We start from the raw sequence: 16,463 nt of genomic DNA, 5'->3' as shown, positions 1-16,463 counted from the left end.
TGGCTTGCCCACCACCATGGGCAAGAGGTGCGGAGGGGGCATCGCCGGGGCGGCTGACCCCAAAAGACCAAAGGGATAGTCCATATGACCACGTAACGCTCAGCAATAAAAGCCATGGAAGGGGAGGGAGAAGGGGGGAGCTCTCGTTAGGGAAATGTCCGTCTCCCCACCAACCACGACGTGTATGGAGGCCCAGTTTCATGTTAGTGTGGGGGGTGGGGGGAAGGTGTTTTTGGTTTCTTTCCTTTGTTTCTCACTTCCCTACCTTGTTAGCAATAGGCAATAAATCTTACTCTCTCCCCACTCTGAGTCTGTTTTACCCGTCACGATAATTTTTGAGCGATCTCCCCCTCCTTATCTCAACCCTTGAGCCCTTTGTGTCGTATTTTCTCCCCCTTTCTCTTTGAGGAGGGGGAGTGAGAGAGCGGCTGAGGTGGAACTCGACCGCCCACCCAAGTAAAACCACCACACAGACACAAATTCCTTGGTCAAAAAGATTTATTCTGTCTCTGTTTCTTCCTTCCCCTTCTGCTGCAAGAACTTATTTCGATATCACTGTCTTGCAGGGGATAACATAGCTCTGAACTTGTCACCTGGCTGCTGTCTGAAACTTCTGTCGAAGTAGGGGAGAAAAGTCGTCTTCTGACAGGCTTCCGCTCCCTCACAGACCCGCCATGCTCGTCCACGTCTCCAGAGACGTGAACGTATTCTCCCCGAGCATGAGGAAGCTCTGCTTCGGGGCGCTCATTAGGACCCTCAACAGGATGGTGGCCCTGTTGAGCTACAAGTCTTTGAAGTTTTGGTGATTCTTGTCCCAGGGACTGCGGGACGAAGGACACATGCTCTGCTCCTGACTCTCCGTTTCCACCTACAGAGCCCTCATCTGAAACAGTGCAGCACCCAGGACCGTCGCGTGTGGCATCAGATGCCGAGCTGCTTGTGTAGAATCCCAGGATTTTGGCTGCCTTCTCAGAAGCATCAGAGCTATCTTCATGGCTGCAGAGGTCATGGGACTGCTCTGCATAGGCCTGTGCTGTGGGAGGTGTCATTGCCTGGGGTAGTTCTGAGACGATAGGGCTGGATTTTTTTCTTTTCTCTTGCTCAAGTTGCTGAGAGAGCAGCTCCCATTGTTGACATTGGTGCTGATACTGCTGCTCTGATTCTCTCAGCTGCACTCGAGAGGCTTGCAGCTCTTCCTCACGTGTCCTTCTGAGCTCTGCCCAAGCCCTCTGCCAATGCTTAACTTCCTCTTCTTTTTTCTGCAGCATTAGCTTTGTTTCCTCGTGGTCCTGCTGCTGTTGTTGCGTCCTTTCTGCCGGTTGACTCATGGCTTTCAATTTGCAATCGAGATCCTTCAGGAGCGTTTGAAGACGTTTGGCTGCTCCAACGGCAGCATTTCGCTGCTCTGTCGCTTGCACGAGTTTCTGCTTCAGAGCAGCGTTTTCAGATTGAATCTCCTCTATCCTCTCCTTCTGCCTGCGGAGCTGAGAAGTTTCCTGCGCGCGTCTGGCTTTTTCATTTCTCATCTCTGTCAGACACACTTTCAGCTCCTCGTACCTGTTCTTCAGCCTTGAACGTTCCTGATCCAGTTTCTTTTGCAGCTGAAGTTTTTTCCCAGCCTCGGTTTCCAATTGCCCTCTCTGCTGCTGGTCGACCTGCTCCGTCTTTGCAGCAGTCTTTCCAGACTTTGCAGCAAGCTCTTTCAGCTTCCTGGTTTTTTCTGTCAGATTCTTGGTAAGGAGGCCCAGCATACCAAGCTCCTGCTTGAGCCTCCCCGCCTTCTCCCTCGCTTCCACCAGGGAGCTCTCGTTCTTCAGGAAGCAGGTCTCCTCTTGAAGGACCATCCATTGCCTGGCCAGGTCCTTCAGGGCATTCTGCAGCTGCGCTTTCTGCTGCTCCAGGAACGGGCTGTCTCCGCTGCCAGGTGGACAGGCCTCTTGCTGCTCTGGGACCTGAACCCCAATGTCTCTGACAGATTTCCTGCTGCTCTGCCCTTCACCCCGCAGGTGAGCGTCTTCTGAGCTCGAGCAGGTTGTCCGCTGCCCTTCTCCACCACCAGCACCAGATGCACCGGAGCTCTTCGAAGAGCCGGGCCTGGTGGCTCCTGTGCCCAGGAGACTCTGCAGGCGGTGCTGGGCCGCGGCCCTGTCCCCGTTGTGGGAGGCAGGCGCCCCCCCCTCAGCCTTCTCCGGGATGTACTGAGAGGGGAGTTTCCTCCGCAGCTGCAGCTTCTCCTGGAGGTCCAGGATTTGGGCGGCCTGCTTGCTATCTGCCCGCCAGCAGAGCTGCCTGTTGACGTCCTGCTGCTTGCCGCGGGCCTCGCTGCCGCCGCTCCGGCCACGGTTCACGGGCACCTTGAACAGCTGCCGCTGCAGGTCCCGCACCTGGCGGACGGCCTCGTCCCACTGCTGCTGGAGCAGCTGCTGAGCCTGGCACCACTTGGTGTTCCCCTCACACAGCAGCTGACGGATCTCCGCTGCCTGCTGCTTCTGGATCTGCTCCCACAGCCGCTGCAGCTCCCGCGCCCGCTCCTGCTCGCATTTGGAGCGTAGCTGCTTGGCCAGGAGCTGCCGCTGCTCCTCTGCCCTCTTCTTCATCTCACGGGCTTCATCAGCAAAGCGGCGCTGCAGCTCCTGGGAGCGGAGACGCTTGGCCTCCAGCTGGGCCCGCACTGCCTCCAGCTGGGCCCGCAGCGCCTCCAGCTGGGCCCGCAGCGCCTCCAGCTCCTGCCTGTGCTCCTCCTGCTGCACAGGCCTGCTGGGGGGTCGCGCTGGGCCCCGACGGGGCAAGGGGCGACCACGCGCCACAGGCCCCTGGCCCACGCCACCCCGGATCATGGCTTAAGGAATGCGAAATCGACGGTTTCACCAAACGCTGCCAGCAATAGCCACCAGCGATCGCGCGGCCTGGGCCTCTGAGGGACAGCAGCCTCTGAGCCCTCAGCAGACACCGGCTCCCAGCACCGCGCAGCAGCAGAGGTCGCCTCTGCCACTGGCCCGGCCTGGGCGAGCGCGGCCTTATATAGTGTCCGGGTGATGACGTCATAAAGGAGGGATGACGTCATAAAGGAGGGATGACGCCATATGACCTTATATGGTATGTCCCGGGGTGCGAGGCCGTGGGTGACCCCCTCTGAACCCCTCCACCTTCACCTCCCTGCTCGTGGACTTGCGTGGCCGGGGTCTTTGGGCGGGTGGTCCCTGCGAGGGGCCCGGCAGGACTCCCCCCGACGCCACCGTCCCTCCGAGCTCCTCCGAGGTGGGTGAGCGTAGGAGCTCCCACCGCACCACCCAGCACCTTCCCCATCCTTCCCAGCCCCCGGGCGACTGTTTCGGTTGGGATCCAGCCACCCCTCTAGACCCTGCCTGGTCATCCCGTCCCCACCACGGTGGGTTTGGTGGGCTGCCTCTGCCTGGGATGGCCTCAGCCTTCCCCACAGCAGCCCATACAGCGCTGTGCTCTGTACTTGTAGCTAGGCTACAACTGACTTGCTATTGCACCGATGTGTTTTGTCTACTGCTGAGCGGCGCTGGCACAGCACCAGGACTCCCGCAGCGCCCTCCCTCTGCCACCCCCCAGCCCCAAATCCAGTGGCTTGCCCACCACCATGGGCAAGAGGTGCGGAGGGGGCATCGCCGGGGCGGCTGACCCCAAAAGACCAAAGGGATAGTCCATATGACCACGTAACGCTCAGCAATAAAAGCCATGGAAGGGGAGGGAGAAGGGGGGAGCTCTCGTTAGGGAAATGTCCATCTCCCCACCAACCACGACGTGTATGGAGGCCCAGTTTCATGTTAGTGTGGGGGGTGGGGGGAAGGTGTTTTTGGTTTCTTTCCTTTGTTTCTCACTTCCCTACCTTGTTAGCAATAGGCAATAAATCTTACTCTCTCCCCACTCTGAGTCTGTTTTACCCGTCACGATAATTTTTGAGCGATCTCCCCCTCCTTATCTCAACCCTTGAGCCCTTTGTGTCGTATTTTCTCCCCCTTTCTCTTTGAGGAGGGGGAGTGAGAGAGCGGCTGAGGTGGAACTCGACCGCCCACCCAAGTAAAACCACCACACAGACACAAATTCCTTGGTCAAAAAGATTTATTCTGTCTCTGTTTCTTCCTTCCCCTTCTGCTGCAAGAACTTATTTCGATATCACTGTCTTGCAGGGGATAACATAGCTCTGAACTTGTCACCTGGCTGCTGTCTGAAACTTCTGTCGAAGTAGGGGAGAAAAGTCGTCTTCTGACAGGCTTCCGCTCCCTCACAGACCCGCCATGCTCGTCCACGTCTCCAGAGACGTGAACGTATTCTCCCCGAGCATGAGGAAGCTCTGCTTCGGGGCGCTCATTAGGACCCTCAACAGGATGGTGGCCCTGTTGAGCTACAAGTCTTTGAAGTTTTGGTGATTCTTGTCCCAGGGACTGCGGGACGAAGGACACATGCTCTGCTCCTGACTCTCCGTTCCCACCTACAGAGCCCTCATCTGAAACAGTGCAGCACCCAGGACCGTCGCGTGTGGCATCAGATGCCGAGCTGCTTGTGTAGAATCCCAGGATTTTGGCTGCCTTCTCAGAAGCATCAGAGCTGTCTTCATGGCTGCAGAGGTCATGGGACTGCTCTGCATAGGCCTGTGCTGTGGGAGGTGTCATTGCCTGGGGTAGTTCTGAGACGATAGGGCTGGATTTTTTTCTTTTCTCTTGCTCAAGTTGCTGAGAGAGCAGCTCCCATTGTTGACATTGGTGCTGATACTGCTGCTCTGATTCTCTCAGCTGCACTCGAGAGGCTTGCAGCTCTTCCTCACGTGTCCTTCTGAGCTCTGCCCAAGCCCTCTGCCAATGCTTAACTTCCTCTTCTTTTTTCTGCAGCATTAGCTTTGTTTCCTCGTGGTCCTGCTGCTGTTGTTGCGTCCTTTCTGCCGGTTGACTCATGGCTTTCAATTTGCAATCGAGATCCTTCAGGAGCGTTTGAAGACGTTTGGCTGCTCCAACGGCAGCATTTCGCTGCTCTGTCGCTTGCACGAGTTTCTGCTTCAGAGCAGCGTTTTCAGATTGAATCTCCTCTATCCTCTCCTTCTGCCTGCGGAGCTGAGAAGTTTCCTGCGCGCGTCTGGCTTTTTCATTTCTCATCTCTGTCAGACACACTTTCAGCTCCTCGTACCTGTTCTTCAGCCTTGAACGTTCCTGATCCAGTTTCTTTTGCAGCTGAAGTTTTTTCCCAGCCTCGGTTTCCAATTGCCCTCTCTGCTGCTGGTCGACCTGCTCCGTCTTTGCAGCAGTCTTTCCAGACTTTGCAGCAAGCTCTTTCAGCTTCCTGGTTTTTTCTGTCAGATTCTTGGTAAGGAGGCCCAGCATACCAAGCTCCTGCTTGAGCCTCCCCGCCTTCTCCCTCGCTTCCACCAGGGAGCTCTCGTTCTTCAGGAAGCAGGTCTCCTCTTGAAGGACCATCCATTGCCTGGCCAGGTCCTTCAGGGCATTCTGCAGCTGCGCTTTCTGCTGCTCCAGGAACGGGCTGTCTCCGCTGCCAGGTGGACAGGCCTCTTGCTGCTCTGGGACCTGAACCCCAATGTCTCTGACAGATTTCCTGCTGCTCTGCCCTTCACCCCGCAGGTGAGCGTCTTCTGAGCTCGAGCAGGTTGTCCGCTGCCCTTCTCCACCACCAGCACCAGATGCACCGGAGCTCTTCGAAGAGCCGGGCCTGGTGGCTCCTGTGCCCAGGAGACTCTGCAGGCGGTGCTGGGCCGCGGCCCTGTCCCCGTTGTGGGAGGCAGGCGCCCCCCCCTCAGCCTTCTCCGGGATGTACTGAGAGGGGAGTTTCCTCCGCAGCTGCAGCTTCTCCTGGAGGTCCAGGATTTGGGCGGCCTGCTTGCTATCTGCCCGCCAGCAGAGCTGCCTGTTGACGTCCTGCTGCTTGCCGCGGGCCTCGCTGCCGCCGCTCCGGCCACGGTTCACGGGCACCTTGAACAGCTGCCGCTGCAGGTCCCGCACCTGGCGGACGGCCTCGTCCCACTGCTGCTGGAGCAGCTGCTGAGCCTGGCACCACTTGGTGTTCCCCTCACACAGCAGCTGACGGATCTCCGCTGCCTGCTGCTCCTGGATCTGCTCCCACAGCCGCTGCAGCTCCCGCGCCCGCTCCTGCTCGCATTTGGAGCGTAGCTGCTTGGCCAGGAGCTGCCGCTGCTCCTCTGCCCTCTTCTTCATCTCACGGGCTTCATCAGCAAAGCGGCGCTGCAGCTCCTGGGAGCGGAGACGCTTGGCCTCCAGCTGGGCCCGCACTGCCTCCAGCTGGGCCCGCAGCGCCTCCAGCTGGGCCCGCAGCGCCTCCAGCTCCTGCCTGTGCTCCTCCTGCTGCACAGGCCTGCTGGGGGGTCGCGCTGGGCCCCGACGGGGCAAGGGGCGACCACGCGCCACAGGCCCCTGGCCCACGCCACCCCGGATCATGGCTTAAGGAATGCGAAATCGACGGTTTCACCAAACGCTGCCAGCAATAGCCACCAGCGATCGCGCGGCCTGGGCCTCTGAGGGACAGCAGCCTCTGAGCCCTCAGCAGACACCGGCTCCCAGCACCGCGCAGCAGCAGAGGTCGCCTCTGCCACTGGCCCGGCCTGGGCGAGCGCGGCCTTATATAGTGTCCGGGTGATGACGTCATAAAGGAGGGATGACGTCATAAAGGAGGGATGACGCCATATGACCTTATATGGTATGTCCCCGCCCGGACACACCCCGACAGCCTCAGCTCAAGGGGCGCAGAGGAGGGAGGTGAAGGGTTGTTAACCCATGCAGGCATTATACAGCCGTTAGCATTTGCTAGCTGGCAAGTCCACAGCTTCTTGGATCCCCATGGATCGCATCCATGGGGACCTGATGACATCCATCTTGCCAATTTATGCCTAAAAAAATGCATTTCCAGCGCCCATCCTTTCACCTTACTCTGTTTAACAGGACGAAAGCAGCCGTCCAAAGCTGTATTATTTTCTCCCCTTTCTCAAAAGCATCCTCTCCTGTTTTGCCCCACACGACGATGTCGTCAACGTACTGCAGGTGTTGAGGAGAAATATTTCTTCACTGGTAGGACAAGGGCTAATGGTTTTAAACTAAAAAAAAGCGTAAGAAAAGTGTAGCTGGAGCTACGCTGGGGGTGCTTGGAGGGCTTGCATGCGCAGTAGAAGCTGCATTTCAAACAGCCCAGCTGGGCCCTGCTCGTGTCCCGCAGCCCGAAGGAGAGGCCAGCACGGACACGCTTTGAACCAGGACATTTATTGGGGTAAATCCAGGTTGGGGGAGCAGTGACCCACCCCTGGGTGCTAATGGGGGGCTGGGAAGGGCCCCTCCACAGCCCCGTTCTGCGCAGGGGAGCACGGCCAGCTATACACAAACAGGGACTGCTACTTGCAGGCAGAGGGAGTGATTCCCAGGGGATCACAATGTCGGGGGGGGGGGGGAATGCAGATGCTCAGGGAGGTGCTCCAGGGTGCTCTCACTTTTGCAGCCGCTTGATGCGGGCTTCTATGTCAGCAAAGTTGTCCTCTACAATGGCCAGGTTTTCCTTCATCGTCTTCTGGACCTGCAGGGGGGTCAGTGGGGAAGGGATTGAGCAGGGCGGACAGGATGGGGACCCCTCCCACCCCAGCACATGCTGCTGAGACTCACCTCTGCCAGCAGCACGGTGTTGTCCTTGAGAGCACCAGCTATCTCCTGCTGCGTGGTGTCCAGGTGCACAAGGACCTGCCCAAACTGTGTGGCTGGGAAGGAGGTGAAAACTCAGCACTGGAGGGCCCCCAGACCCCAGTATCTCCCTTGTCACGCCACGCCACTGTCCCCAGCATCCCCATTCCTTGCCCCTCACCTTGCTCGTGCGGGTCCCTGAGGGTCAGCAGTCGCTGCACTACATCGGGCAGGCTGCTGGCCACGGGGTCCCAGCGCTGCATCATCTCATAGACCTGGTGGATCTGGGGCAAGTGGCGGAAAGCAAGAAAGGAGGGCGTAAGCACAGTCTGCAGGGCGATTCCGCATAAGCCCCCCATGCTGTGGTTGCTTTGGGGGGCCCTCCCTGCTGCTCTTACCTTGCTCTGGGTGTCAGCGTCTTGCACAACGGCCTTGTGCTTGGCGATTTCATTCACCTTCGCCAGGACGCTCTGCGGAGGGGGGGAAGCAGATGTGACACCCCAAATCCAGCAGGGTCCACCCCAATTTCATAGCCTCTGCGGGTGCCCTCCCATGGCCCCATGCCATCCTCTGGTGGGGCCAGCGGGCCCAGTGCTGGCTGGGGGCTGCGGGACTCATCCCCACCTCCCTCCGCCTCAGGCCCTCACCTGCAGCCGGGCCTCCACTTGGTCCAGCACAGCCACGTCCAGGATGTTCACTTTGGCTTGGAGGATCTGCACGGTCTCCTGGGGAAGGAGAACAGGGTGTGTATGGGGTGCCTGGGCATGAGGGAACGGCTTAAAGCTGCACCAGGGGAAGTTCAGGCTGGGTATTAGGACAGAAAATCTTCACTGAGAGGGTGGTCGAGCAGTGGAGCAGGCTCCCCAAGCAGGGGGTCATGGCCTCAAGCCTGCTGGTGTTCGAGAAGCATTTGGACAACGCTCTCAGATTTATGGTTTAATTCTTAGTGTGGAGCCAGGAGTTCGACCCAAGGGTCTTCATGGGTCCCTTCCAACTCAGGCTATTCTAGGATTCTAGGACTCACCACGAGGCTGGTCCCCTTCAGCCCGACCAACAGCGGGTTCTGTGGGGAGGAAAATCACATCAGTGGGGCAGGATGGAGGGCAGGGGAGCGGCAGGGCTGGAGCTCCTGGCTCCTTACCTGGCTGTCAGGCTCGTACCGCACCATCGCCTCCAGCTGTGCCAGCCGCTTCTCCAGCTCCGCAATCTGGAAACGAGGGAAGCGAGGGCTGAGAGGGCAGGACAGCCCATTTTGGGGTCAAACGCTGTGACTCCCCCTCCGCACGCTCACCTTGGCAGCCTGGGAGAACTGGTCCTGCTCTGGCCTCCAGTACAGCTCAAAGGTGAGCGTGTCCCCGGTGGGGGCTGGCGCCTTGGCGGGGCTCTTCCCTGCCGCTGTCTTCTTGCACTTCGCCACCTCCAGCTGCTGCAACAGGCGCCTGGGCGAGGGGAAAAGGTGGGCACGCTGCCCTGGTACCGCCTCGCGGGGATGCTGGCATCCTCCCCCTGCTGCCCCCCGCTTCCCAAGCTGCGGCCACGAGCCCACACTCACTTGGCCAGCGCGCCTTCGGGGTCTGCGAAGTCGATGGCTGCGGCAGGGCCCAGCAGCTTCTCCAGGTGGCTGGAGACCAGCTGCTGCTTCAGGCCCTCCACCTGCCTGGCCAAGGCCATGGGCGTCAGCTCCTCCTCGGCCGCCGACTCCTTCACCGCGCTCTGTGCAGGGGGGGACAGGCAGCAGTGTCAGCCCCCGGGGACGATCTGCCCGCAGGTGCCAAACGGCAGGGGTGGTGCTCACCTGGATCTGCTCCACCTCCCGGACCAGCTCCTGCACCTCGTGCTGCAGCCGCTGGTACCGCTGCTGAGGAGTCTCTTTGGCACCAACGCCCTCACCGTGCTGCAGAGAGATGAAAGGGGGAGGGGAGAGGGAAAGGAGAGGGGTGTCACGGGGGCTCGGGGCCTGCCCACGGCACCAGGGATCTGGCAGTGCTGGGACACCGGGACCCAACTCCCCTGGGCGGTACCCGTGCCTGTGCAAGGAAAGGAATCGACCAGAAAAACCAAGTAGCTGAGTCCCTCTGTTAGTAATAGAAGATGAAATAATACAATATTGCTTAATATGTTACATTTGCGATGTACTGTTCCGGGGCTGCGCTTGGAAGATACAAAATATATGTGCAAGGGCAGCATGAGAGAATGCACCCATTCATGAGGAGGAGTAAGGAGGATTAAAAGAATGCTCCATTTGCAAGACATCTAGATAACTGGGGCTTCTTGGACCCTGGGAACTGGATCAAACCAACCTTGCGGTTTGGACTGAGACCAAGGGCTCAGAGAGCGTGCGTGAGAAGGAAAGGTTAAAAAGTTCAACTCTGATGAAGACATCTTACCTCATCCCGACGACCACCCGGACGACCACCAGAGAGTAGTAGGCAAGCGCAGAAGGACTGATAAGATAATTAGCATTCGAAGCGAGGCTAGGCGGAGCTAGGAAATGAATATGCATAGATGAGTTGTGAAACCTAATGCATATGTAATATCTTAGGAGATAAAAGAGAACTAAGAGAACAAATCAGACGAAGTTAGATTTGGGCAGGCATGCCCCTAACTTCCGGCGCCTAATAAAGCACCTTCATATAATCACTTTGTGGATTATGTGTCTTCATGAACGCTAACATTTTGGCGACCCAGATGGGACCTCATGGGCACTGCTGAGGTGGCTCACGAACTGATCACGCTCCAGCCGGCACCGAGGAGTTTCTCGGGGAGCCATCGGCCGCGACCGACCCCCGCTGCTCACAACGTACCAATTGTGAGAAACACTCCGTAGCCAATAACTTAGGCTCAGGCGAGGATCTCAGTGAAGTAGTAATTTATTCGCGATTGCAATGGCGGGCGCCCCACAAGCAGGAGAGCGCACCTACTAGTTCCAAAACACAGTTTATATACTTTTTGATGACAGGACCCTCCCCTGTTTCCCCACTGGAGTGGGTAATCCAGGTTCACAATCTATCTGATGCTTCACAGACAATGCCTGGCCTTCAGTTGCCGGCCTGTTTTGGAGATGGTAATGTTTTCTCCCCTTATCTGGCTTGACTTAACACAGTGATTTTCACCTGATTGCTCTAAGGAGGCTGGTTGTCTGCATTTTACGAGGTCACCTGCTGAGCTTTCTTATCGCTGTAAGCACATCTCAATACCACATTCCTTCCTTCTAAACAACGTAACACTGCAAAAACAACATTTCTATTCCCACAAAGATTAGGAAAAGATAGTAAAAACCTGCAATGAAAAGTTTTGCATGGAAATTGAAACAAGGGACAGTAATTAATATAAATAAATAAAAGGGAATGGGAAATCAAGGAAATGGGTAATATCCAAAACAAAGACATTTTAAAGAAAGCCTCCTTGGGTGTACATTGGCACACTGCAAGGATATTGTCCGAACGGGGAGTGGGGGGGGTGCGGAAAGCAAGAGGACTTCCACTAAGTATTGCAATCAATTGTGGCCACTGTATAAACTAAATGGCCACTTTATGGATCAAACTAAATGGCCACTTTATGGATCAATCGACTGTAACAGTGTCTTGCAATTAATGTTGTTCTTGAGGAGAGAAGGAAAATAGGATGAAATGTTGTATACTGATATGTTGTTTCAGCATCTTGGAGGGAAAAGGTATGGAATTAAGTTGGCCCCTGACTGAGCCTTTGGTGTTGGCATTAGAAAAGTACAGGCTAGAGGAAGATAAAGGAAGTGTTAAAAGGGTTGTTGAAGGTGTTAAAGGTTGTGTGGCATGTAGTATCTAACAGAGCTGTTTGAAGTTGAATGAGCAGGGGAAGAGGATGTAGGAACGTTAATAGTTCCGCCTCAACCCGAGGCTGAGATCTCAAAATCACGGGTGTGAGCCCTCTGGGGCAGAGGGACCATGATGGGTCCCAGAGAGTTGTCATGGAAACAGAAAAGCAGCTAACTCTTAAAACAACCTGAGTTCATGTGTGAGCTCAGATTGCCAATGGGACCGCTCAGGGAACTTTCAACCATTGCATTCCCCTGACCGACCCCTTCCCCACCCCCCCCCCCCCCCCCCCCCCGAGACCCTTACCACCCTGGAAATTATGTAAATACCAAAATCTGGTTAAATTGGGAATTGAGAATCTGTTCCAAGAAGGTCCAAAAGAAAACCCTATGGAATTTTTGAATTTCTGGACCAACTTTGAAATGCAATGGGAAAAAAAAAAAAAAAGACAGAAAATTTGGACCTGGCTTCAGAAAACAAACAGAGGCAATTGGCTAGCCTCTTTCTAGGGCAATCAGCCCCTGATATCAGAAGGAATTTGTCTTAGGCTGCAGGATAAACTTACAACAGTCAGAAATGACGGGGACCTGGGGCATCTACCCTAGCAGGTCCACTAGTTGAAATAAAGCTAGGAAACGAAGACAGGGGCTTGAATTTTTTTGTTGTTGTTGGTTACAGGAGCTTCTTTCTCTGTGTTAATTAGTCTGTAAATGTAATAGGAGCAACATATTCAGTGTTAAATAGTTTAAAAGGACGATTAGGAACTAAGACAACTACAATAATTGGAGCCACAGGGAAGGAGGAGGAACGGCCATTCTTACAACCCCTTGATTTGCGTTTTGGGGGTAAGGAACTAACCCATGAATTTTTGTATGTACCAGAATGCCCGATTCCACTCTTGGGACGAGATCTATCAGCTAAATTAGATGCAACAATAACCTTTGAGGATGGAGAATTAATAATGAAGGTACCTGAGTCCAAAGTAGGCCAAATCCTAATGACCAAAGATAAACCCTTTGTTAATATTCCAAGAGAAGTAGAAAATGCAGTTAGAGCAACAGTACGGGAAACAGACGTACCAGGGAAGTCGAAACTGGCACAACTGGTAAAGGTGGAATTAAAGGAATGAGCCAAACCTGTTTGAATCAAACAATATCCACTTAAGATAGAAGCTAGGCAGGGGATAGTGAAAATTATTGACAAATTTCTCAACTATCAGATTTTGGAAGAATGTAAATCGGAATACAATACTCCAATTTTTCCAGTAAAGAAGCGGAATGGCAAATATAGATTGGTACAAGATCTTAGAGCAATAAATGAAATAACAAAGGACATTCACCCGGTAGTGGCTAATCCTTACACATTGTTAACATCTGTGAGAGAGAAATATAAATGGTTTACTGTGATAGATTTAAAGGACGCCTTCTTTTGCATACCTCTTGATAAAGATAGTAGAAAATTATTTGCCTTCGAATGGGAAAATCCTCAGAGTGGACGAAAGACACAATTAACTTGGACAAGACTCCCACAAGGCTTCAAGAATAGCCCGACCCTCTTTGGAAGCCAGCTGGCCAAGGACCTGGAAATCTGGACAACGCAAGGACAAATACAGGTACCCAGAAGTCAGTATTTGTTGTTACAATATGTAGATGATAGTTTGATTGCCACAGAGAATGAGTCGCTCTGCACCCAAACAACCATCGAAATTTTAAATCAGTTAGGAACGGGTGGTTATAAGGTTTCAAAGGAAAAAAGCACAAATAGTTTGCTCAACTGTAACATATTTGGGGTGTGAGATTTCCCAGGGACAAAGAAGTCTGGGTGTCAATAGGATAAAAGCTATATGCACCATCCCGGAACCTCAAAATCTCCATGAGCTAAGGGCCTTCTTAGGAATGGCTGGCTGGTGCAGATTATGGATAATGGATTATGGACTCATAGCTAAGCCCCTTTATGAAGCTCAGAAGGCACAGGATTTTATTTGGGGAAAAATACAGAAAGAAGCTTTCAAGAAACTTAAAGACGCCCTAATGAAGTCACCAGCTTTGGGCCTACCAGATTTATCAAAAGATTTCCAGTTATTTGTACATGAAAGACAACGACTAGCACTAGGGGTACTAACCCAGCGACTGGGAAGCTGGAAAAGACCTGTGGGATACATTTCTAAGCAACTGGATGCTGTAAGTGCAGGATGGCCCTCATGTTTGCGGGCAGTAGCGGCAACAGTTCTCTTAATCCAGGAAGCAAGGAAACTTACCTTGGGAAAACGTATTGAAGTTTTTGTACCACATATGGTAACAACTGTTTTAGAACAAAAGGGGGGCCACTGGTTATCACCCAGCCGAATGATGAAATATCAGGCAATACTAACTGAACAAGATGACGTAACCTTGAAAACAACTAACCTGTTAAATCCAGCAGTATTTCTAGGAACTGTTCCAGAAGAAGGACCGTTGGAACACAAATGTGTGGAAATAATCGAGCATACCCATGCCAGCCGCGAGGATTTGAAGGGTGTACCCCTTGAAAGGTATGACTGGGAACTTTTTACTGATGGTAGTAGTTTTGTGGAGAATGGAACACGATATGCAGGGTATGCAGTAACAACCCTGAAGACAGTAATCGAAGCAAAACCTTTACCACCTGAAACATCAGCACAGCGAGCGGAACTGATAGCCCTAACTCGAGCACTGGAACTGAGTAAAGGAAAGATGGTAAATATTTGGACAGATTCAAAGTACGCTTTTGGAGTAGACCATGTTCATGGAGCATTATGGAAAGAAAGAGGGCTGTTGTCCTCACAAGGGGCCAATATAAGATATCAAGAGGAGGTGTTAAATTTGATAAACGCGGTACAAAAACCAAAACAAGTGGCTATTATGCACTGTAAAGCCCATCAAGGAGGAACCTCGAAAATATCAGAAGGGAATCGGCTGGCAGATCGAGCAGCTCGACAAATTGCTCGGGAGGTGTGGAATGTAATGGCTTTGGTACCACTCAAGGTAGGCCCCACTCGTCTTAATCTTCCCAAGAAACCAAGATATTCGCCAGAGGATGAGAAATTAGCAAATCTCCTAAAGGCCCGAAAGAACTCTGATGGATGGTATGTAACCGCTACGGGCCAGGTAGTAATACCCCCCTTGGTGATGCGAGAAATACTTCAGACAAGACATAATGACTGTCACTGGGGTGCAGAGGCAATGGTAACATTTTTAAAACGTAGCATTGTCTCGACACATATGTTAACAATGGCAACATCAGTAACGTCAAAGTGTGAGATTTGTCTGAAAAATAATCCAGTAGCAAGAAAACATGCTGAGATGGGAAGAGTTAGAGTAGGAATAGAACCAGGAGATTACTGGCAAGCTGATTTTTGTAGAGTTACCTAGGACCAGGGGATATAGGTATTTGTTAGTAGGGGTTGACACCTTTTCCGGATGGCCAGAAGCCCTTCCCTGTCGCACCAATCAAGCTAAAGAGACAGCAAAATGGTTACTGCGGGAAATCATTCTGAGATTTGGGGTACCATTAGGAATATCCTCGGATAGGGGACCCCACTTTGTTGCATCTGTGGTTAAAGACGTAAGCCGGCTCTTAGGAATTTCTTGGAATTTACATACTGCATGGAGACCCCAATCTAGTGGACAGGTAGAAAGGATGAACCAGACTCTAAAGGGACAGATCAGTAAAATCTGCCAGGAAGCCAAAGTACAAAGTACAAACAGCCAGTGATGGAACTTGGACTACACACCTGCCGATAGATGGGGAAGTAAAAGCAATAACTCTAGGACTCCCTCCCCACACTGTGTCCAATATGGAAAAAGTCTCCTTTTAAGGGAAAGTTGGAAACCCTACAAATTAGTAGGGCAAAAAGAAGTTTAGAAGAAGGGGCAGATGAAGATATATGGCATGAACCCTCGGGTGGAGTAAAATTCAATTGGGCGTTAGAATCTCTATTTGCACAGGTAGCTACTTATCGAAATAGGGAAATGATTTATAAACTTACAGGACAAGTGAGTAGGCTCGCGAGAGCCACGAAAGAAGGCTTTAGAGACCTTAATATCCAACTACAAGCTACAACTAAAATGGTGCTACAAAATCGATTGGCATTAGATACACTGTTATTAAAGGAACATGGAGTATGCGGATTTCTAAAAGATCATCTTGATCATTGCTGCATCCACATTTCAAATGTGACTATTGATGTAGAACATGTCATAGAACAACTGGCTTGAGTGGAACAAGATGCAGAGCAGGAAGAGAAAGATATGACAACAAGCTGGTTGGATAACATTTTTAGTGGATGGAATATTAGTAATTGGGTTAAATCCTTACTGGAGACGATAATTATATTGGTGATTGTAGGGGTACTAATTTAGTTAACATTTATAATGCTGAAAAGTCTGATTCTAAGGAAGACAACCTGGAATTGGACAGTGATGCAAACCATTGCTCGGCATATGGAACCACATCCGCAATACCCTCCACCGGCATATAACGACTTCGGATTTCAGAGAAAGAATCTGAGGAACCCAGGAGGCGAAATGGAATGAAAACCGAATAGACAAAATCGGTTCCAGATCAAGTGAACCCAACCAGAAGAGCGAATGTAACATAAAGCAGAAGTGGTGGACTTATGAAATGTTGTGACAATCCTAATCTTTGTAATTTTCTTGATGCGTAATGTTGTAATTTTCCTTGAATATGTTATTGGTGAGCACTGAGTGTAAAACATTTTAGTTAGTTAGTGAAAGCATTTGCCCTCCTCGAAAGGAGTGAAATACTTTCAAAGGGGGGAAATGTTAGTAATAGAAGATGAAATAATACAATATTGCTTAATATGTTACATTTGCGATGTACTGTTCCGGGGCTGCGCTTGGAAGATACAAAATATATGTGCAAGGGTAGCATGAGAGAATGCACCGATTCATGAGGAGGAGTAAGGAGGATTAAAAGAATGCTCCATTTGCAAGACATCTAGATAACTGGGGCTTCTTGGACCCTGGGAACTGGATCA

At 52.5% G+C, this 16,463-nt stretch overlaps 3 protein-coding genes across 3 annotated transcripts; all 3 read right to left on the bottom strand.

The window, feature by feature from the left end:
• Positions 1-488: 488 nt before the first annotated feature.
• Positions 489-2,837, bottom strand: LOC136787983 (RIMS-binding protein 3-like). The gene has a single exon (XM_066985426.1). It carries the CDS (start codon positions 2,835-2,837, stop codon positions 489-491), a length of 2,349 nt encoding a protein of 782 aa, XP_066841527.1.
• Positions 2,838-4,079: 1,242 nt separating this feature from the next.
• LOC136787982 (RIMS-binding protein 3-like) lies at positions 4,080-6,428 on the bottom strand. The gene has a single exon (XM_066985425.1). It carries the CDS (start codon positions 6,426-6,428, stop codon positions 4,080-4,082), a length of 2,349 nt encoding a protein of 782 aa, XP_066841526.1.
• A 797-nt stretch (positions 6,429-7,225) lies between these two features.
• LOC136787981 (dynactin subunit 2-like) lies at positions 7,226-10,422 on the bottom strand. The gene is made up of 11 exons (XM_066985424.1): positions 10,375-10,422; positions 9,448-9,609; positions 9,205-9,365; positions 8,944-9,091; positions 8,794-8,859; positions 8,677-8,715; positions 8,300-8,377; positions 8,051-8,122; positions 7,834-7,936; positions 7,638-7,729; positions 7,226-7,551 (listed from the first exon to the last, which is right to left on the bottom strand). The coding sequence occupies exons 1-11, from the start codon at positions 10,420-10,422 to the stop codon at positions 7,465-7,467; spliced, it is 1,056 nt and encodes a 351-aa protein (XP_066841525.1). The 3' UTR covers positions 7,226-7,464.
• Between the last annotated feature and the right edge of the window lie 6,041 nt (positions 10,423-16,463).

The sequence above is a fragment of the Anser cygnoides genome, chromosome 32 (genome assembly GCF_040182565.1).
Source record: "Anser cygnoides isolate HZ-2024a breed goose chromosome 32, Taihu_goose_T2T_genome, whole genome shotgun sequence".
Taxonomy (NCBI): Eukaryota; Metazoa; Chordata; class Aves; order Anseriformes; family Anatidae; genus Anser; species Anser cygnoides.
The sequence above is the reverse complement of the archived record's forward strand: the minus strand, read 5'-3'. Positions and strand labels throughout refer to the sequence as shown.